Raw genomic sequence first — 23,749 nt, 5'->3', positions numbered from 1 at the left:
TTAATACGATATTAAATAAATTGTAAATTAATAAAAAAATAATTTTATCCTTAAAAAAAGACATTATCACAAAGTAAATTTTTTTACTTATATTGACATCAGCTTGAGTTCGTAGTCTTCTTAATCCCTTAGAAAAACATGATTAATGTCAGCATCGGCAATATCGCAATCCGACGTAATGACAATAATTTTCTTTAGAATTTAGATTGCAGCTTGAAGATAATTAATATATTTGAGAATTTAATCAAATGAAAATGATTATCATTCTTCTTCTTCACATTCACGTTTTTGTCAAGTCAAATTAGACATTTTATAAATATGACTAAAGTTGTAAAGCCATACTTATAAAGATCATTTTTCTTTGCTCCAAGTAATTTCACTAACTTGATTTCAACATATTTCACTAGATCTTCAAGTTCAATCTTATATTCTAAAACAAAAAATAAGATAATAGTAAAAATTCAACTCATGACCTCTAAGTATTATTGCCACAAACAAGGAATAACTTAAGTAAGTTACAATGATATTGTTATGTCTTAATCATCAAATTCAACTAGTTTGCAGGTTTATTTAGATTAATAAAAAAAAATTATCAATATTGTTTCACTTAATACTCAAAACAACATGTTAGTTTCTCATACTCATAACTAACGTAAAGATATTTTGGACAGACAATTATTTGTATGAAAGAAAATAAACACATATATTTCACAATCTCAAAATATATAGTAATTTCATCAAAGATAATTTTGATCATTGAAAGTCAATGCTAACTGCTACCTCGAGTATACTCAAAAATATTCTAATTAGCAAGGATATCTATACAATATGTTACTCCTGGTTCAGGGCTAAGGCATTGTTTTTAGTTTTATTTTGGGAAATTTAATTATCTAAGTCATTTTTAATCTAGGAAGGTTCTAAACATTTTTTAAAATTTTAAAAAATAGAAAATTACTTAGAATAATTTTTTTACATTTCTGACCCTAATCGTTTATCAATTTTCGGTCCAAATTTACCATTTACACCGCAGGTAATTCGGTTAAACTTAGATGAAATTTTTTGTACTGAAATGTCTTATTATAGATAAAATTTAGGTGAAAATAGTATCTCTTTTATATCTAGAACTAGGGCATAATTAAAATCTTTTAAAGAGAAACGAGATTAAGTTCAGGATTTAAATTTTATAAATAATTGTGTAACATGTCATGTCATGATAAAATAAAATAAAATCAAATTTGTTTCGGAATAGTGATTGTTCATTTTGATGGACGTGTGTGACACAACAACGAGGTCATTTCCCATACATAACTAAGCGCTGAGCCAAAAAAAAATTCTAAAAAAATTCATTCTTAATTTCTCGATAAGTAACTAGGTAATGACTCTTAAAAAGCACAAAAGTATGTCTAACTATTGCTAAGTAATATTGCAGTTCCTCATCACAATTTAAGATGAGACGACTCTTGATAGAGTCATTTTCCCGTTTTGTTTTACGAGATTCAAGAGGAAAATAAACCACAGGACTTAAGAAAATAATTGACTAAATCATTTTTCTAAAAACACTCGGGTCGAGCCTACATTTAAAATTCCTCGTTTCTTACGGCGGGTGCAGTCAAGTAGAAAATAAGGCATGAGACTCAAACCAATTGCGAGCTATGAATTATCTTAAAACGTGTTTAAAATATTTTAAAGATCGAAAAATGAGTCATAGAAAAAAAATAAAACATACAAGACTCAATATAAATGTTGTAAATGGAAACAAATTTGATTCAAATATTCTTATGAACATAAATAATTTAACAAATATGTGTGAATTATTTTTATTATTAATATTATGCTGTATCGACAAATCCAACTTTCAATCCGCCATAGTCAAATACTGTGGAGGTAACGACCCATGAATATGTCCCCCAAAACCCTTCATAGATAAAACAAAGATAATCATGATTAGTGAATTAATACATAATTGTCTTAGGGTGTGTTTGACGAGGTGGAATTGGAATTGAAATTCTAATTTCATGAGAATTGGCATTGAATTACAATTCAATTCCTATGCTTGAAAAAATTATAGAATTGTAATTCAATTCCAATTCCTATGTTTGGAAAAATGATAGAATTGTAATTCAATTCTAATTCTTATGTTTGTAAAATAAAATATCGGTTCAAAATATTAATTTTTTAAATATGTTTTCACGTTTTTGGCACGTTTAATACGTTTTTGACATGTTTAACACGTTTTTGACATGTTTAACACATTTTCACACGTTTAACATGTTTTTCATGTTTTTGATATGCTTAACACGTTTTTGACATTTTTAATACGTTTAACATGTTTTTCACACTTTATAACAAGTTTAACACGTTTTTTCACGTATTTGAACTTTTTTAACATGTTTAATACGTTTTTCACACGTTTAACATGTTTTCACATTTTTACACGTTTTACACATTTTTGACACGTTTAACACGTTTTTTATGTTTTGACACATTTAACACATTTTTCACACGTTTAACACATTTAACACATTTTCACACGTTTTTCACATTTAACACGTTTTTCACATGTTTAACATGTTTTTCACGTTTTTGGCACGTTAAACATATTTTTGGCATGTCTAACACGTTTTACACATTTTGACACGTTTAACATGTTTTTCATACTTTGACAAGTTTAACACGTTTTTAACACGTTTTAACACGCTTTCACGTTTCTCACACGTTTTAACACGTTTTCACATTTTTTACACTTAATCCCGTTTTTAACACGTTTCCACGTTTTCGGCACATTTAACACGTTTTTGACAATTTTAATACGTTTAACATGTTTTTCACACATTTTAATAGGTTTAAAACGTGTTAAATATGTCAAAAACGTAGTGTCGTGTTAAACGTATCAAAAATGTGTTAAACGTGCCAAATAAGTGAAAAACTTGTTAAACGTGCCAAAACGTGAAAACGTGTTAAATGTGTTAAAAACGTGTTAAATGTATTAAAAATGTGTCAAACGTTTCATAAACGTAAAAAACATGTGAAACGTGTCAACAACGTGTTAAACGTGTTTAATGTGTTAAAAACGTTTTAAATGTGTTAAAAACGTTTTAAATGTGTTAAAAACATTTTAAACGTGTTAAAAATATGAAAACGTGTCAAAAATGTGTTAAACGTTCCAAACATTTAAAAAACTTGTTAAACGTGCCAAAACGTGAAAAACATGTTAAACGTGTCAAAAATGAGATAAATGTGTTAAATGTGTCAAAAACGTGAAAACGTGATAAATGTGTCAAAAACGTAAAAAAAACGTGTTAAATAGTCCAAAGCGTGAAAACATGTTAAACGTGTCAAAATGAGGTAAATGTGTCAAAATTGTAAAGAAATGTGTTAAATCTGTCAAAACGTAAAAAAAAACGTGTTAAATGTGTCAAAATTGTGTAAACGTGATAAACGTGTCAAAAACGTGTAAAAAATGTGAAAAACTTGTTAAACGTGCCAAAATGTGCCGAGATGTAAAAAACGTGTTAAACGTGTCAAAAACATATTAAACGTGTTAAAAACGTGAAAATCATGTTAAACGTGTCAAAAACGCGTTGAACGTGTCAAGGACATGTTAAACGTGTCAATGACGTGAAAATGTGTTAAATGTGTCAAAACGTGTTAAACATGCCAAAAACGTGTTAAACGTGTCAAAAATGTGTTAAAAACGTGAAAATCATGTTAAACGTGTCAAAAATGTGTTAAACATGTCAAGGACGTGTTAAACGTGTCAAGAACGTGAAAAATGTGTTAAATGTGTCAAAAACGAGTCAAGGACGTAAAAAACGTTTTAATGTGTCAAAATGTGTTAAATGTGTCATAAACGTGTTAAAGGTGCTAAAAATGTGTTCAACGTGTCAAAACGTGTTAAAAACGTGAAAACATGTTAAACATGTCTAAAACGTGTTAAGGACGTGTTAAACGTGTCAAGGACGTGTTAAACGTGTCAAGGACGTAAAAAACGTGTTAAATGTGTCAAAAATGTGTTAGACGTGTCAAGGACGTGAAAAATGTGTTAAATGTGTCAAAACGTGTTAAAAGTGTCAAAAACGTGTTAAACGTGTTAAAAATGTGAAAATCATGTTAAACGTGTTAAACGTGTCAAGGACGTGTTAAACATGTCAAGGACGTGAAAAACGTGTTAAACGTGTCAAAAACGTGTTAAACGTGCCAAGGAAGTGAAAAACGTGTTAAATGTGTCAAAATGTGTTAAACGTGTTAAACGTGCCAAAAACGTGTCAAAATGTGTTAAACGTGTTTAAAATGTGAAAATCATGTTAAACGTGTCAAAAACGTGTTAAACGTGTCAAGGACGTGTTAAACGTGTCAATGACGTGAAAAACGTGTTTAATGTGTCAAAAACGTATTAAACGTGTCAAGGACGTGAAAAACGTGTTAAATGTGTCAAAACGTGATAAATGTATCAAAACGTGTTAAACGTGCCAAAAACATGTTAAACGTGTCAAGGACGTGAAAAACGTGTTAAATGTGTCAAAAACGTGTTAAACGTGTCAAGGATGTGAAAAACGTGTTAAATGTGTCAAAACGTGTTAAACGTGTCAAAATTGTGTTAAACGTGTCAAAAACGTGTTAAACGTGTTAAAAACGTAAAAATCATGTTAAACGTGTCAAAAACGTGTTAAACGTGTCAATGACGTAAAAAACGTGTTAAATGTGTCAAAAATGTGTTAAATGTGTCAAAAACGTGTTAAACGTGTGAAAAACGTGTTAAACGTGTTAAAAATATGTTAAACTTGTTTAATGTGTGAAAAACGTGTTAAACATATCAAAAAATGAAAAACGTGTTAATTTGGATTTACAATTCCGACCTAAAAAGATTGAAATTGAGAACTATCAAATTACACTATATTTACACTATATTGAATTCCATTGGAATTCTATTTCCAATTCTTAGTATTAAAGTGTCTAACAAACATAAGAATTGGAATTGGACCCTCCAATTTCAATGCCAATTCCAGGGTTATCAAACACACCCTCAACCTCTTTGACATATTATGAAAAAAATTATGATGTATATTTTCTAGATTTTAAAAAAAATTATCATTTAGTTAATAAATCAATATCTCAAATTCAACTTTTTAACTTATAAAAATAAGAATTAATCTTAACTCACTAATATAATTCAAATAAAAAGAATATTTGAATAAGAGATTAAAGATCTCATGATTAAGAATTCTTTAAATTGAGGATAGCCACACTTTGAGACACCTTCTTAAACTCATCAATAAAATTTTCAAATTGTTTTCATTATTGCAAGTATTTAGAAAGAAATAGATTATGTCAAACCAGATATGTCCGCGAGTAGAAAGATCTCTAGAAATAAAGCCACTTGTGCAATTAGTCTTATCTCCTTCTCCGGTCTTCATTATATACTAATTCAAGACAAATTAAATATTTTATATCAGTTCAATTAAAATACAAAATATGTAACTATTAAAGTAAAATAAGATAGACAATTATTTACCTCCTTAGGTGAGAGGGTAAAATTTCTAGAACCAATTAAAAACGAAACTATAGGCATTGAAAAAATTAGCGAACAATCCACATCTGATTGCATATTTGGTATTGACAACTAATCACATAGCTGATGTAAACATTAGTTTTTTTTTTATCATTTATTTGATTCAACTGTTAATATTAATTATTTTAAATGAGAATAATAAATATTTACCTTGTTAGCATAGTTTTAAATAACAGTTTTACTTTGATTCCTCTTATGCTCACTCTCCATCCACACAACATTTCACAAGTATTGCACTTAACGATAGAGAAAATATCTAATGTTCTATTATTACTTCCATAAACTGGGCATAATCCAATTATGGAACAAATTTTCTGATATGGTGACGCATATTAAAAGTTAAGACAGCATTATAATTTGTGTATTTGAAGGAAAATCATATTTCAACAAAAATAACAAACCTTTACTAAGAGAATTTTCAGAATGGTTTGTCCATACACTTCAACAATTGACTTTCATTCATGGTTAACTACTTTGGTGACCCCAATTTCATGATTTATCATGATAATCACAGCCTACACTTATGAAATCATTTAATATTTATTGGCCATTGTATGAATGACAAAAAATAAAACCCCTTTTCATTTTCACATAACGTTGGATCTGACAATAAAGAAGTTCCAGAATCCACCATTGCAGAACAACGAAAAATACCTGAAAATGTACTCTATAATCAATAAATGACATTTTTTTCTCTTTTTCTCTTATTCATTTCACCAACATGACCTCCCCATTAAACAATATCTCTTAGTTTAAGAAATGACCTCTTCTTTTATGAATGACCGATGAAAAAACTTACCCATTGGTTGACCCTTGACGAACCCATATCAAACTACAAGAGCAAGCACAATATATGATTATAAAAGAAATAAACATATGTATATAAATTTCCCAACTTGCCAATAACTCTTGTGGGTAAGAGGTACATAAGTATGGTTCCCTTGATAATGCCTTGAATCAATCCTACCAAACACAAGTTCACCTCCTTTCTCATCTTTTGTATTACTATTAAGCCAAAATGAGAACACTTGATTTTGAATCAGACCCTGGTTCATCATGTTGTACCTGCAAATATGAGCGGATACTCCTTATCTTAAAGAGGAATATCACAACAAATTCTAATTTGACATAAGATAGTACTTACCATACTGGAGCAACACCTCCATGTGAGATCTCCTGAAATCCAAGGCCAAGAACGCCATCAAACTTGGTAAACTGAAACACAAAACCGGACAGTGTTGTTGCTTCAATGAAGTCCTGTAGTTGTAGTAAACTTAAGTAGTATTAGTATTAATGAAATGAAAGGATATAATCTGATTCTTAATTGTTAAACCACCAACTAAAACATTGTCTTTGCTAAACTTGCCAGATATTGAATTTGAACCATAGTGTATCTTAGCAGATGTTCCTATGCAAAACCACATAATTATGTGTTTCAAGTCAATATCACCTTCCTGCTTAGTTGCTTACATGAAGTTATTTTTTTAAAAGTTGCAACAGACACCAACCGTTCTTTTAATTATAAGTTCTTGAACGACGGGCATAGTATTTGGAATGATAATAACACGCACACTGCAGCAGAAATAGAGGCAAATTCAACATAATTTTCTCCCCTCTCATAGTATAATCTTGTGTATAAATATGATCAAACTTACTGAGAAATAGCTCTTTGAGGAAGGTAGCCACATATTAGAGCTTCCTGTATCAAAAAGCACAGTGAATTTCTGTGGTGGTGTACCGATTGAAATCTCACCGTAGTACTGCACGTTAATGAAATTCTTTAACTTTACAATGCCGCCAGCATTTTGAGAATCCAGTAGTTGCGGGTTAAGTCGAGCAGGGATCATGTTGTTTTTATCTAATTTAAACTTTTTCAGCCCAATTCTAACGAATCCATTGTTGGATTCAGAAAACACCAGCTGAAGAAGGATGGATGAAAGAAATAGATTTTGCTGATGAAAAGGTGGCGTTAAATGCATGATCGTGTTCATGACGACGGAAAAGAATGTTTAGGGTCATATTCCCTGAATCTCCATCAATTTATTATTGAAATGTTCAAATTACCATCTTTTTCATCAAATTATTATCTTTTTTATATCTAAATAATTAAAATAAAGATTAACTTAAATAATATATATGTAAATAAAATATATAATATACAAGACATTCAAATAAAATTATATTATAGGAAAAAAAGTTCACTTAGAGTATATACTTGTAAAACTATCACTTAGACGTATGTACTAATAAAAGGTCATTTAAACATATGTAATATCAAAAATTGGCTCATTTAGCCTATTTTCATAACCATGATTAATTTTTATTTTTAAATTTATATATTTATTAATTAAATATTAATATATTTTCTCTCTCCTTCTTTTTCATTAATTAAATTAGGTAATTTATTTTATTCTTAAATTTTTTATTATTTTAATATTAATTTTCTTTTATATTTCATCTTCTTTTTTTATTAGTTTTTATTTCTCATATTTCTTAAATTGTCATTTTTTTAAAAAAATTAACAATTTATTTATGAATTTTATGTTTTACTGTAATATTTTTTTGAAGGATTTTTTCTTATTTAATTTAATATAATAAAAATAAAAAAGGATTTTTTTCTTATTTAATTTAATATAAATAAAAATAAAATTAATAATTTTTTATTTAATTTTTATTCACGACTTATATTAGTAGTAAATGAATTGTTTTGTCTAATATTTGATTATTACTCTTTTAGTGTTTGATGAATGAGTTTTTATTATTATTCAATTCTTAATTAATTTATTTTTGTGTTGAAGGATTTTTATTTTTGAAAGAATTTTCATTGTTATATTCAATTATTGAGATCAAATAATTTTAAAATAATTAATAAGTAATGTGAATATAAAAAAAAATATATAAAAAAAAGAAATATAGAGTTAAAATAATTAATGATGAATGCGTGTATATATATATATATATATATATATATATATATATATATATTAAAATTAAAATAATCAACTATAAATACTTATATAAATAATAAAAAATTATAAATAGAGAGAGAAAATAGAGGGTTCATTTATTAGTAATAAATGAAATAAAAATTAAAAAGAAAGAGAGAGAAAATATATTAATATTTAATTAATAAATATATAAATTTAAAAATAAAAGTTAATCATAGTTACTAAAGAGGTTAAGTGAGCCAATTTTTGATAGTACGTTTAAATGACATTTTATTAGTACATACGTTTAAGTGAGCTAGTTCTACAAATACATGTCTAAGTGAACTTTTTTCCTATATTATAATATAAGTCAATATATACCCATAATCGAAATATTTTATTTTTAGTCCCCAATCGAACTATTATGCATCACAGTCAATTCATTATATTATAGCGAGATTCAAATCTTTATTATGAATTATGAACACGTAACCATTATATCATTTAATTGTTAATTTATTTTATAATTTTATACATTAATATAAATACATATATATAATTATATAACTAACAATTAAAAATAAATCATTCAATTTATAATAAAATAAAATAAAATTATTCTCAATACTCAATCCTCCTCACTATCACTATTTATTGTTTGAATACAAAAGAGAAACAAATTAATACATTTTTATACAAATATATTATGAATTAATTTTTAAATAAATTGTTATATATAAAAATATTTAATATATAATTATATAGATATAAAATGAATTATTTTTTAAATAAAATTTTGTATATATATATTTAATATATAATTATATAGATATAAAATAATTAATAAAAATAAAATTATTTATCTATATATAAAATTATTTATTTTAAAAATATAAAGTAAAATAAAAAAGATAATACTTTTGACATTCTTAATTAATACACATTCATTCTTTTTTTAAATATATATATATATATATATATATTTTATTAGAATAAAGAAAATAATTTAAAAATAAAATTTTACCATTAAGAATTAATATATATATATATATATATATATATATATATATATATATATATATATATATATATATATATATATATATATATATATATATAAAACTCAATATAGTCTAATTGTAAGAGTCGGCTTAAGTGACTTAGTTGTTAAAATATTAAAGTTATATTGTTAGAAATATTTAAGTTCAATAATTTTTAGGTTAAATTTAAAATCTAAAATTAAAATGTTAAATTTATATGGTTAGGTTGCAAGCTTGAGACTTTTGTATCATATTTTTTTATTTATTTTTGTAAATTTAATCATTTCAAGTTTATGGACATGCCATCAACTCATCATTTACTCTACGTACATATCCAAATTAATCATAAACTCTCGACTTTACACTTTGAAATTAAGCATTATTATATATATATATTTATTTTATTTTAATAAAATTTATTTTATAATGTACTTTATTTTAATGTTTATAAAATATATTGTATGTTTGACTGAATTGTCAAATTAAGGATTGGGGTCAATAAAAATTTCATAGCTATTATTTTAAACCTCACAATAGAGGACTTATTATTGTTAAAGTTATGTATAACTGAGTTTTATTTTAACGATTTTAAATGTCGTTAATTTATTATTTATAAATAAAAAATAAAAAAATTATTTAACTAATTTAACAACCGAATTTCATTAAAATTCGTTAATCAAAATTATCAATAGTTAAATTAGTGATATTATTTTTTTTATTTAGTTATTTATAAATATTTTTATTTTTATTTAATATATTTTATTTTAATATTTGTGTAATATATTTATTTTAATAAATTTATAATAAATTTGACCTACAATTCTCCATCATAGTTTTTGATAACGAGGGACTATTCTTAAAAAGAAATAAAAGAGATTTAATGCATGTTTAATCCTAAAGAATATTTTAATTGATAATACACTCAATTTAAATATTGTAAAATGGAATAAATTTGACACAAATATTCTGATAAACATAAATGAAGTTAACAAATATTTGTTTATTAATATTATTATTATTAATATTAAGCTGCATTAAATATGTCCCCCAAAACCCTTCATAAATACATTAACCATAAATTCATAATAAAACTTTAATTTATTTTTTCTTTTTAGCAAAGAAAGATAAAGAAGTTATGTTAAACCAGAAGGGTCCGTAAGGAGGAAAAACATCTATGGAAATAAAGTCACTTTTGCATTTTTTCCGCATCACCTTCTCCCTTCTTCATCAATGGCTAGAATCATTAAAAAAAATCATTGACTACCCATTAATATCAACATCAATTGCTAGAATCATTTTAAGGAGTCTAATTTCTATAAAAAAATCACTGACTACTCTCATTTATCTCATAATTTATACACAAGAAATTAGAATTGTTTCAATATAAATGACTAAAGTCTTTTTATCACGTTAGATTTTTACAAAAGAAATCATATAATTATTTATCTATAGATATAAAATAATTATATAGATATAAAATAATTAATAAAAGTAAAATTATTTATCTATATATATAATTATTTTAAAAAATATAAAATAAAATTAGAAAAAAAATAATTTTGACATTCTTAATTAATATACATTCATTTTTATATATATATATATATATATATATATATATATATATATATATATATATATATATATATATATATATTAACGTAGAAAAAATAATTTTAAAAAAAACTTTTGGTATAACTTATACTCATACCTATTAACTTAGGGTTGAATTTATATCTAAATAAATCAACTCGATTCATTTTGTTTAACAAAAATATTCAAATTACTCACCATACGCGACCAAAAAATCCTTACTATCAAGAATTAAACGTTATATATATAATTTATGATCAAGGTAGCCCAGTTGTAAGAGTCCACTTAATTAATGACCAAAAATATTACAGATTTATAGTTCTCCTTAATTCAAAAAATAATATAAAAATATAAAATAATCTACAAAATTTTATAATTATATATAAGAAGTAATAGAGGGAGGTAAATTGAGAAAGGTGACGAAGGAGGGTTATTGGTTGAAAAAAATAGTGTGAAGAAAATTTTTATTTTTTCAATTGCGTGGCATCATCAAATTTCCCATTCCTTCTCTATCATTTCTTATTAATTATATATATATATATATATATTATATATATAAATTTAAAATTATATAATTAAATTTAAAATATTATGTTTAGTTCAATTAATTAAAATATAAAGTATTATTATTAGTCTATTTGATTAAAATGTTAAACTTATATGGTTAAGTTGCGTTTGAGACTTATGTATCACATTTTTAATTTAATTTTTTAAATTTAATCATTTCAAGTATATAGACGGGTCAACTAATGACCCGACCCGACCCGACCAGTGGCGGACCCAGAAATATTTTCTCGGGGGGGCCAAATACATACTAACTTAGCATTTTTTGGCTATCAAATAAATGCATTTTTTAATTAAAATTCTACTCGATAATTACATAAAAATACTAATAAGCACAATTACTAAATTATTCTTGTCCATGAGTCGGTACAAAAGAAGACAAAATATTTTCATTACGTTGACTATACCAATCAATCAATTCAAGAAAATTAACTTTATTTGATGAACTACTTGACTCATATGTCCTCGAAAAGGTAATCATTGCCTTAATAGAAAGCGTGTTACATCAAACATTGTCGTTAAACGGGTGCGATAATTTATTTCTATATCACGACCATGTGTACGTAAAACGTTTCTCACGTTATGTCTTTGATCTTAAAATGATTCAAATTGAACTCTAGCTTCATTATGACAACTATTTGAAGTTCTCATATGACGATTGAATCTTTCTAATGCCCTTTTCCAATTTTTGTACCCATCTCCTATAAATGTATCATCTACGTTTTCTCTATTTAAAGGCTTGAAAAGATAACACCAAAAACAAAATGATGCATATTTTGATATGCTATATTCTAACCATGTATATTTGATCAGTAACATTAGACTCGTTAGTAGGCTCATTAATTGATTGAGAAGACTCATGTTGATCATGTGATGTAGAAGTATAAATTCGTTTATAGAACATCTCCATTATTCTATATCCTACATAAAATAAATAATTAAAAATAAATACGTGTCACAACCCTAGGCCTCTAAATAAAATCTAACAAATATATTTATTTGTTGAAATAATTTAAAACTAATTTAAAATTAAGAAATATAAAATAATATTTTACTCTTATATTTATATAAATTGTTATTTTACCCTTATATTTATAAGTAATTTGTATTATTAATTATATTAAAATTAATAATATATATATATATATAAATAAATTATAATATAAACGTAATGTTAAAATAAATAATAATATTATATGATTTTCATTATTTTATATATAATTCTTTATATTTTAACTTATATAAATAAATTTTATTTATATATTAACTAAAATTTATGTATTATTATAAATATCGTTTCTTAGAAAATATTTTTTTTTATAAAATAAAATATTAATAATAATTACTTTAATAAAATTATAATTGAAATTAGAATAATATAATTATGAATTATTTTTTTTATTATTTTTTATAAAAGAAAGTGTTAGTTTATTATAAATATTAGAAAATAGTGTTTGTATAAAATAAAAATTTTATAAAAAGAAGTGTGAAGTTATTATAAAAGAAATGTGAGAGACAGGGTGATCAATCTGACCTCTATTATATATTTCTGCTCCAAAACCAGTAGGACAAAGCCTAACTTGGTAAACATATATATAAAATATCGTAAAAGTTTTATCCTGGTTGGGGGAGGCCCGGCCCCCCCAAGGCCCCCCTTGTAGGTCCGCCACTGGACCCAACCCAAGTATCCATTACTCTACATACATATCCAAATTAATCACAAACTCTCGACTCAATAATCCAAACACTTTAAATTAAACATTATATATTATATATATATTTATTTTATTTTAATAATATATGTTAAAGTTTATTTTGTAATGTGTTTTATTTTAATGTTTGTAAAATATATTTTATTTATATATATATATATTTATTTTATTTTAATAATATATGTTAAGTTTATTTTGTAATGTGTTTTATTTTAATGTTTGTAAAATATATTTTATTTTTGATTGAATTGTCAAAGACTCTTTATTGGAGTCAATAAAAATTTCAAAACTATTCTTTTAAACCTTACCATCTTGGGCTTACTATTATTAAAGTTATATAGAATGAAGTTTTGTTTTGAACGATCGTTAATTTTTTATTATTTTGATATTTATAAATAAAAAGTAAATAAAAAATTATTTAACTAATTTAACTTCGAATTTAATTGAATTAAAAGTTTTGACTAACCATTCTCTAAAATTCGTTAATCAAAATTATCACTTTGTTAAAATTTGATAGTCACATTAGTGATATTATTATTTTATTTAGTTATTTATAAATATTTTAATTTTTATTTAATATATTTTATTTTAATATTGGTGTATTATATTTTATCATAATAAATTTATAATAGATTTGACCTACAATACTCCATCATAGATTTTGATAACAAGAGATTATTCTAATTTAAAATATACTAACGATCTTAAAAAGAAATAAAAGAAATTAATAAAAGAGATTTAATGCATATTTAATCCTAAAGAATATTTTAATTAATAATACACTCAATATAAATACTGTAAAATGAAATAAATTTGACCCAAATATTCCTGTAAATGAAGTTAACAAATATGTGTTTATTATTATTATTAAGCAGCATCTGCAAATCCAACTATGGAAGATCCATAGTCAAACACAGTGTGGTAACGACCCATGAATATGTCCCCCAAAACCCTTCATAAAACACGTTAATCATAAATTCATCCAAAAAAATTACATTTTGGCAAATAAAAGAAAAAGAGTTTGTGTCAAACCAGAAGGGTCCATAAGGAGGAGAAACATCTCTTGAGATAAAACCACTTGTGCATTCTTGCGCATCACCTTCTCCAAACTTTATTATATACTAATTTAGGACAAATTAAATATTTTATTAACAAGAAAACAAAATATGTAACAATTAAAGTAAAATAAGATAGACATTTATTTACCTCTTTAGATGAGAGAATAAAATTTCTATCACCAATTAAAAACGAAACCTTAGGCATTGAGGAAATTTGCGAACAATCCACAAATGATGATATTTGAGATGGTCTTGGCAGTGAAACACATAGCTGATGTAGACATTATTTTTATAATTTATTTGATTATAATATTAATTTAAATTATTTTAAGTGAGAATAATAAATATTACCTTATTAACATAGTTTAAAATATCAAAAAGTATTCGGTTACAACTACTTCTAACATAACAGAATTCGGTTTCAAGAGAAATAAAAGAGAGAGTAGACAAAACAGAATTATTCCATAAAAAAACATAAACTGGCCCATATGCACACTTGGGCCGAGAGACGGGTGCATAAAATATTTTAGGACCGAGGTTTTTGATGAGCAGACCGTAACATAATCTCCCCCTTCGAGGTTCGTCGCCCTCGACGAAAAAACCGTGGACTGGTCAGCCTCTAATACACATCTTCAACTTCAAAACTATTGCTTCGGTCGGGCTTCGGCACATTCAGCAATGGTCGCAGCATAAGACCGTATTTTCTCAAAAAACTTTCGGTAGAATCGCTTCAGTAGTGGAACTGGCCGGGTCCTTGCGGTCTTTTGCGTTGCCGGGTCGCTTGCCACTCCGCCCATGTGAGGAATTTCTGTGCACCTAAGGTCGATTTTTTCAGTGTTTAGAGCTGGCCTTGGTTGTTGCAATGTCCCCAGCGCCTGGTGCAAAAATAATTTCTTCCAACTTCGATTAAACTCCATATTTGGCTCAAAAATCCAGGCCAAGTCTTTTTTCCGAACCAGCATAACAGTAGCATCAAAGGAGCCATAACTTCTAATTAGATCGTTAGGGATATCTTCCAAGGTCATTGCCGCGAGTGAAACAGTTTGGCCTTCGGGCTTACTCTTTATTTGCATTTTGGAAGCAACACTATATTCATCTAAGGTCTTTTCCAGCTGGTTTCCATGCATCAAACTGGCCTGCGACCGAGGAATCTCTTTTAGGACCGTGGTTCTGTCTTGCTTCTCATAGGATAGGGTCAGCTTTTCAAAGTCCCAAGAAGACGGGCCTAGAGTAATCAACCATTCAATTCCCAACACAATATCATATCCGTCCATGGAAATTACTTTCATTTTTGTTTGGTATTCATTGCCTTCCATCGTCCACTTCAAGTCCTTGCAAACACTAGAACATAACACATTAGACCCATCGACCACTCTAACCGATTGCACCTGGGTTGCTATGCTTTTGTGGTCTATTTTATCCAAAATACTGCTATTGATAAAATTGTGGGTGTTGCCTGTATCGATCAAGATCACCACTGGCAGGTTCCCAATTTTGCCAAGAATCTGGAGCGTTTAAAAAGCTTTAGACCCAGTCAAGGCATGTAAGGATATGGTTGGTTCATCCCTTGGGCCGAGCAATGAAGGTAGATCATCCAAAACAGGTTCTTGGTCGGGTTCTTAATCTTCTTGATCGGTCGAGACCATAAATAAATTTGATTTACACCTATGGTTTGGTTGCCATTTTTCATTGCAAGAGTAGCATAGGCCCTTCTTTCGCTTTTCATCCATTGAGGCTGGGTCTAATTGCTTAACATGGCCCTGGTTTGCATTTGAAGAGGACCCATATAATGAATTCTTGAAGTCGGTATTGGTGCTCGGCCCGGCTGTGTTGATATTGTATGGCGTGGACAGCAACGGTGCTTCATCGCTGTACAAGTTACCACTTCTCATTAAGGACCGATATGTTGCTTCTTGAACTTTAGCCATGGCCATGGCTTCGTTTAAAGAATCTGGGAATCGCAACCTAATGCAGTTTGCAATTTCCTCCCTTAGATTGGACAAGTAGCAATCTATGACGTAGTCCCTTGGCATATGTAATAACTTTTGAGAGATCGACATGTACCGGAGATTATATTCTTGAACGGACCCAACTTGTTTTAAATTCATCAGCTGTCTCATTGGTGTGTCATGTATAGAGGGCCCGAATTGAGTCATAAAGTCTCTTTTGAACACGTCCCAAGATAAGGCTTCCATATGATTTCGGTTTTGAAGATATGACTCGTACCACATTCTTGCTTCGCCAGAAAAATGAATGGGGGCGATTTATAATTTAGTGGCATCCTTAGTTTTGTCCACCCTGAAAAATTGTTCGACAGATATTAGCCAGTCCTCGACATCCGACCCATCAAACCGAGGAAAATTGACCTTGGTTAGCCGAGTAGGAGGAGCATAGTGTTGGTCGCGGTTTTGGCCAGGGTGCGGGGGCCTAGATGGTTAAGGACCGTGGAAAAAATTATCATCATAGGGTCTGTGGCGGGGTTCTTGCACATTTCCAGATGCCCGCTCTCAAAGGCTGCCATTCTTTCTTCAGCCGCATCAAATCTTCAGTCTATGGCAGCTTGCATCGCAGCTGTTAGTTGGGACAGGTTTTCAATAAGGGCCTTGAGCGCATCCATTTCTGATTGCTAGCGAGTTTCTTCCATGTTGAGAATCGGTCAGCTCTTATACCAATTGTTAAGCATTAAACTATAACCGAGCCTTTCAAGTTCTTTAATTCAAGAAACGGGTTCTTGATGATCGGGACCGATGGTGGGATTCAATACTCAAGCGCAGCGGACATAGAATGAGAAGAGAATTCGAGGTTAAGGAGAGAAGAGCCAAAGGGGAGAAGAGAAATACCACTAGATTACACCTAGTAGTCCAGGAAGGGGATGAGGGCCGAGAGATAACTTAGAGCACCAAGTTCCAAAATATTTAATTCATAGCCCCAAAAAGTGGGGTGGACATCACCATTTAAAGAGGCTGGTTTACCCAAAAGTATTCGGTTACAACTACTTCTAACATAACAGAATTCGGTTTCAAGAGAAATAAGAGAGAGAGTAGACAAAACAAAATTATTCCATAAAAAAACATAAACTGGCCCATATGCACACTTGGGCCGAGAGACGGGTGAATAAAATATTTTAGGACCGAGGTTTTTGATGAACAGACCGTAACACAATGTTACGAGATGTTTAATCTAGAATGCAATAAATCGATATTCCTTGTCCTCAAAGACATTATTATGTAGATAATAACTTTTTTTTCAATTGAGTTTATGTTTTCCGATTTATAAAAGTGTTAACCTCTCCATTATTGGTGTGAACAAATACTCTTTTATGATCTCCCCATATCAACAAAATTCCGGATACAATATACAAAATAGCAAAAACACATCATCAAATAGTTAGATGACTGCTATATATATGTTTGAAAATTCGACTAAATGAACATTTACAAGTCAGATCTCATTTTTCTAAAATCAAAAGGAGATCATTGTTTATAGTTGTTTCTGTGATACAGATCATGCCTATGCTAGATGAATCCTGGTTAATCCCATGGATCAACCATTTCAAATAAAATGCTTGGCATTATAAATTATAAATTTAAAAATAAAAAAATTATATTTAATTAATTTAATTACCGAATTTCATCAAATTAAGAGTTTTGACTATCGATTTTCAAAAATTCGGTATTTAAAATTATCAATTCGTTAAAATTCGATAGTCAAATTAGTTCGACATTAATATTTTATTTAATTATTTTTAAATGTTTTGGTTTTTATTTAATATATTTTATTTTATTAAATTTGACTTACAATTCTCTATCATAGTTCTTGATAATGTGACTATTCTAGTTTAAAATATGTTAAAAAAGAGATAAAAGATATGAATAAATGAGTTTTAATGCATGTTTAATCATAAAGAATATTTTAATTGATAATATACTCAATATAAATATTGTAAATGGAATAAATTTACCCCAAACATTATTGTAAACATAAATGAAGTTAACAAATATGTGTTTATTATTATCATGCAGCATCCGCAAATCCAATTCTTGATCTTCCAAAGTCAAATACGGTATGATAACGAACCATGAATATGTCCCCCAAAATCCTTCATAGAACACATTAATATAAATTTATCAATATATTTATTTATTTATTTTCATTTTAGAAAAAAAGAGGAGAGATTGTGTCAAACCAAAAGGGTTTATAAAGAGGCAAATTAAAATTATCATCCAAAGAAATAAAGCCACTTTTGCATTCTTCAGCAGCACCTTCTCCCATCTTCCATATATACTAATTTAGGACAAAATAAATATTTTATCAACAAGTTCAATAAGAGCACAAAATATATAACAATTAAGGTAAAATAAGATAGATATGTATTTACCTCCTTAGACGAGAGGGAAAATTTTCTACCACCAATTAAAAACGAAACTATAGGCATTGAGGAAATTTGTGAACAATTCACAGTTGATGCTTGATATGGTCTTGGCAGTGAATCACAGAGTTGATGTAAACATTATTTTTTTATTATAATGTTAATTTAAATGATTTTAATTGAGAATAATAAACATTTACCTTATTAACATAGTTTAAAATATCATTTTTTGTTTGTTTCTTCACTAGCCGACTCTCCATCCACACAACTATCATTTCACAAGTATCGCACATGCCGATAGAGAAAACATGTGATGATATTCTATTACTTTCACAAGTATCGCACATGCCGATAGAGAAAACATGTGATGATATTCTATTACTATTTTTCTCGATACGCTTAGTTCCATTAACTGGGCATAATCCAATTAGGGAACAAATTTTCTTAGCCTATTAAAAGTTAAGACAATATTAGAATTTGTGTATTTTAAGAAAAATCAAATTTTAATAAGAAAAATAACAACCTCTTCTAGAGCATTTTCAGAATGGTTTGTCCATACTCTTTAACAATTGACTTGCATTCATGACTTACTACTCCCTTGACTCCAATTTCATGGTTTAGCATGGTAATAGCAGTCTACAGTTATAAAAATAATTTATTATTTATCGGCCATTATATTAACAACAAATTAAAACTCTTTTTCAGTTTCACATACCGTTGGACCTGCCAACAAAGAAGTTCCAGAATCCGCAATTGCAGAACAACCAGATCTGCAAACACCTTCAAAATGTACTAAATAATCAATAAATGACATGTTCTCTCTTTTTCTTTCTTTTTCATACCACCAACATGACTTCCCATTACACACTATCTCTTAGTTTAAGAAATGACCTCTTCTTTTATGAATGATTGATGAAAGAACTTACCTATTGATTGACCATTGATTGAAACATTACTCATATCAAACTACAAGATCAAACACATTATAAGGTTATAAAGGAAACAACCATACAAATTAAAAATATATATATAAGTTTCACAACCTGCCAATAAGGCTTGTGGGTCACAGGGACATAAGTATGGCTCCCCTTGTGATGCTTTGGATCAATCTCACCAAACACAAGTTCACCTCCTTCCTCTTCTTTTGCGTTTCTATTAAGCCAAAATGAGAACACTGGATTCCGAATCAGTCCCTGGTTCATCATGTTGTACCTGCAAATATGAGAGGTTACTCCTTATCTTAAAATGAATATCACAACAAATTTTGTTTTTACATAGATAGTGCATACCATATTGGAACAACGCCATAATCTGTTAGCTCCCGAAATCCAAGGCCAAGAATGCCATCAAACTTAGCAAACTTAAATATAGAACGGGACACTCTTGTTGCTTCAATGAAGTCCTGTAGTTGTAGAGAATTTAAGTATAGTATTAGTATTAAAGAAATTATGATTTGGAAAATCTATGAAAGGCTAATGTTGTATATATATAATAACCTGATTCTTGATTGTTAAACCACCAACTAAAATATTGTCTTGGCTAAACCTGCCAGCTATTGAACCTGAATCATAGTGTATCTCAGCAGATGTTCCTGTGCAAAACAGCAACATTATTATGTTTCAATTCAATATCACCTTCCTGCTTACATGAAGTTATTTCTATAAAAGTTGCAACAGACACCAACCGTTCTTTTTATACGTTCTTGAACGACGGGCATAGTATTTGTTCTTCTTATATGTTCTTAAACGAGGGACATAGAAACACCAACGCTGCAGGAGAAACAGAGGCAAATTCAACACAATTTTCTCCCCTAATAAATTTTTTTTGAATGATATATGATCAAACTTACAGATAAGTAGCACCTTCTTGAGGAAGGTATCCACAGATTAGAGCTTCCTGTATCAAATTGCACAGTGAATTTCTGTGGTGGTGTACCGATTGAAATCTCACCATAGTACTGCATGTCCATGAAATTCGTTAGCTTTACAATGCCGTCAGCATTTTGAGAATCCAGTATTTGCGTGGTAATCTGAACAGGGATCCGGTTGTTTTCATCTAACTTAAACTTTTTGAGTCCAATTCTAACGATTCCATCGTTGGATTCAGAAAACGCCTGTTGAAGAAGGAGGGATGAAAGAAAAAGAGTGATAACTGCTGCACTAAACTTTGTTCCCATGCTTGATCACCTGAAAAGTTGATTCAGAAAATGCAGAAATCGACTAATTAATTAACTGACACGACATGTATATATATATAAGATTGCTGATCACCTACAGACGCCTCCTCCGTAGCAAAACGAAGACGCAATGAATCGATGTTGATGGATATATATCGACATTTCTAGAGCTTAAATTGTTCTCCTAAAGTAGTTTTTGCTGAATGCTGATGAAAAGGTGGCGTTCACTGGTTGATCGGGTTAAAATGACGACGAAAAGTATCAGTAAAGCAAATGAACCAGATTTAGGTTTATATTCTCTGAATCCGACCATTTCAATTTTTTTTAAATTATTAACTTTTCGATATTTTAAGTCAAATTTCTCCCATCATCTCTCGTTTGGTAATAAATTGCCGTTCTTCATCGACAAACTTTTCATTTAACTAATAAAAGTACATATAGTATTTAATGTACTTCTTAAAGCAAATAGAATTATGTATCATTTGATTACATGACTAACAAATGACTTACAAATATTAGTGTAAAGTCTAAGTATTGTTTGGGCGACATGCTCTTCCAATAGGTCTATTATCAGGTTTAAAAACCTAAAAATATATTTTCTTCTAATAGGCAAAATTTTGTTTTCGTTCTAAACAATTTTAAGGTACCTATCAGAATCGACCAAAGAGCTGTGATGCCCTAAGTTTGGTGGGTAGAATATTTTTTTTTGGTTGAAAATTAATTAATTTTAGGTTCACCTTCATTTTTAATTTTTCATTTTTTTAAAATTTAAATTTTAGTAATCAAATTTCATAATTTACTTTATTTTTGTGCGCTCGTGAAAGATCGAGTTCTTAGACGTGTATGGTGCTCTGGTTATCGCAGAACAACTCCACTTTATCATGCTTCACCACAAATTCACCCGAGACCCTTCAACTAAAGTGTCTCCTTGACACCATTCGTCATAGCGATATACTTGGCGGCTTCCGTTGTTGAAAGGACAACTACAAATTGTAATTGTACCTTCCAACTTACCGAGCATCCAAATAGGGTAAACACATATCCCGTTAGGGACCATCACTTGTCCAAGTCATCTGCAATATCAGTATCAACATATCCTCTCAACCTATCATTCCCTACACCCGCCCATTTAAAACAAAGACTGACATTTAAGGATCCTCCAATGTAATGGAGAACTCATTTCGTCGCCTCCCAATGTTCTTTCCCCGGGTTGGCCATAAATCGACTAATAAGACTAACCGCGTGAAAAATTGGGCTGCGTACATACTATGACATACATTAATTAAGCTCCCGACATCTCGCATATGGGGTGTTTTCCATTCTCATTTTTTCTTCCTCGATATTGGGTGATAATTTTGAGGAGAGTTTGAAATGAGTAGCTAATGGTGTTTGAACCGCCTTAGCGCCAGGCATCCCGAACTTGGCAACCACTTTTCAAAGGTAGTCGTTTTGAGACACGAACATGGAGCCTTTCTCCTAATCCCACTCAATCACCATCCCAAAATTTTATTTCTCGGTCCCATATCCTTAATCTCAAATAATTCCCTAGCAAACTCTTGACCTTGTGAACTTCTTCCTTATTTCCCAATGCGATTAACATATCATCCATGTATAACAATAGAAAGACCCCATAACCATCAACCCACTTGATATAAACACAACTATCGAAATTGTTCCTCACAAAATCGTTACGAACCATGAAATCATCAAAACAAAAGTACCATTGTCTTGGAATTGTTTCAAACCATAAATCAAGCGTTTAAGGAGACATACCTTTCTTTCATGACCGGGTTTGACGAACCCCTCGGGCTGCATCATAAAGATCTTCTCATCCAAGTTCCCATTAAAAGTTTTGTCTTTACATCCATTCGCTCGAGCTCCAAACCAAACTGATTCACTATAGCGAGCAACACATGAATGGACATGTGTTTCACTACCATGGAGTTGATCTCGTTAAAGTCGACTCATTCGCGTTGTGTAAAACCCTTAACTACCAATTTTTCCTTAAACCATGCTTTGTTATTACCCCTCTACACTTTTTTTCATTTGAACACCCACTTTGAACCAACCACTCGCTGACTCTTGAGTTTGTCAACTAATTCCCATGTCTCATTTTTGTCAAGCGATGTCATCTCCTCCGCCATAACACGCTTCCATTTGATTCTCTCCTTAATCTTCATCGCTTCTCTAAACGATATTGGCTCTGAATCTTGTACCTCATCAGCCACAAGGAATGCAAAAGCCGCCAAATCGGAGTAATTAAATCTCTTTAGAGCTCCGAATGTCATATGGTCTCTATATCGCGCTAACCGGTAGGAGTTAAGATTTTCTTACAGATCCGTATCTTCCTCCTATACTTGACCGTCCGAAATCAAGGCCAAGAATTCCATCAAAAATTGACACTCTTCTTGCTTCAATGAAGTTCTGTAGTTATAGTGAACTTAAGTGAAGAAATTTGTATAATCAAACCTAACGAAGGAAGAAGGAATGCGAATTCAACTGAAAGTAAGAAAACTTGTTAGTGCATTATTATTGATAAATTTGTGAGCAATTTTGGATTATTTGATAAAAAAAAAAAAAATCAAATGAGGGTGTAGGTAAAGATGTTGGTGAGATTTTTTTGTTTTGGTTGACTTTTACGCTAAGGCATTGTTTGTAGGTGTATTTTGGCAGATTTAATTACTTAAGTCATTTTCGATTTAAGAAGGATCTAAACATTTAAAAAAAAATTAAGAATATAA

At 29.0% G+C, this 23,749-nt stretch overlaps 1 protein-coding gene and 1 pseudogene across 1 annotated transcript; both read right to left on the bottom strand.

Moving 5' to 3' along the window:
* Positions 1-1,855: 1,855 nt before the first annotated feature.
* Positions 1,856-7,548, bottom strand: LOC124933815 (annotated as a pseudogene).
* A 6,724-nt stretch (positions 7,549-14,272) lies between these two features.
* On the bottom strand, positions 14,273-21,008 carry LOC124934327 (aspartic proteinase A1-like). Its single transcript, XM_047474845.1, is given in 12 exon segments — positions 14,273-14,357; positions 14,438-14,526; positions 18,842-18,966; positions 19,038-19,297; positions 19,365-19,468; positions 19,548-19,612; positions 19,759-19,798; positions 19,876-20,044; positions 20,122-20,234; positions 20,329-20,423; positions 20,517-20,601; positions 20,682-21,008. Coding segments are annotated over 12 exon segments (1,557 nt in total).
* Positions 21,009-23,749: the final 2,741 nt, after the last annotated feature.

The sequence above is a fragment of the Impatiens glandulifera genome, chromosome 4 (genome assembly GCF_907164915.1).
Source record: "Impatiens glandulifera chromosome 4, dImpGla2.1, whole genome shotgun sequence".
NCBI lineage: Eukaryota > Viridiplantae > Streptophyta > Magnoliopsida > Ericales > Balsaminaceae > Impatiens > Impatiens glandulifera.
Note: the sequence above shows the minus strand (reverse complement) of the source record. Positions and strands in the feature narration are given on the sequence as shown.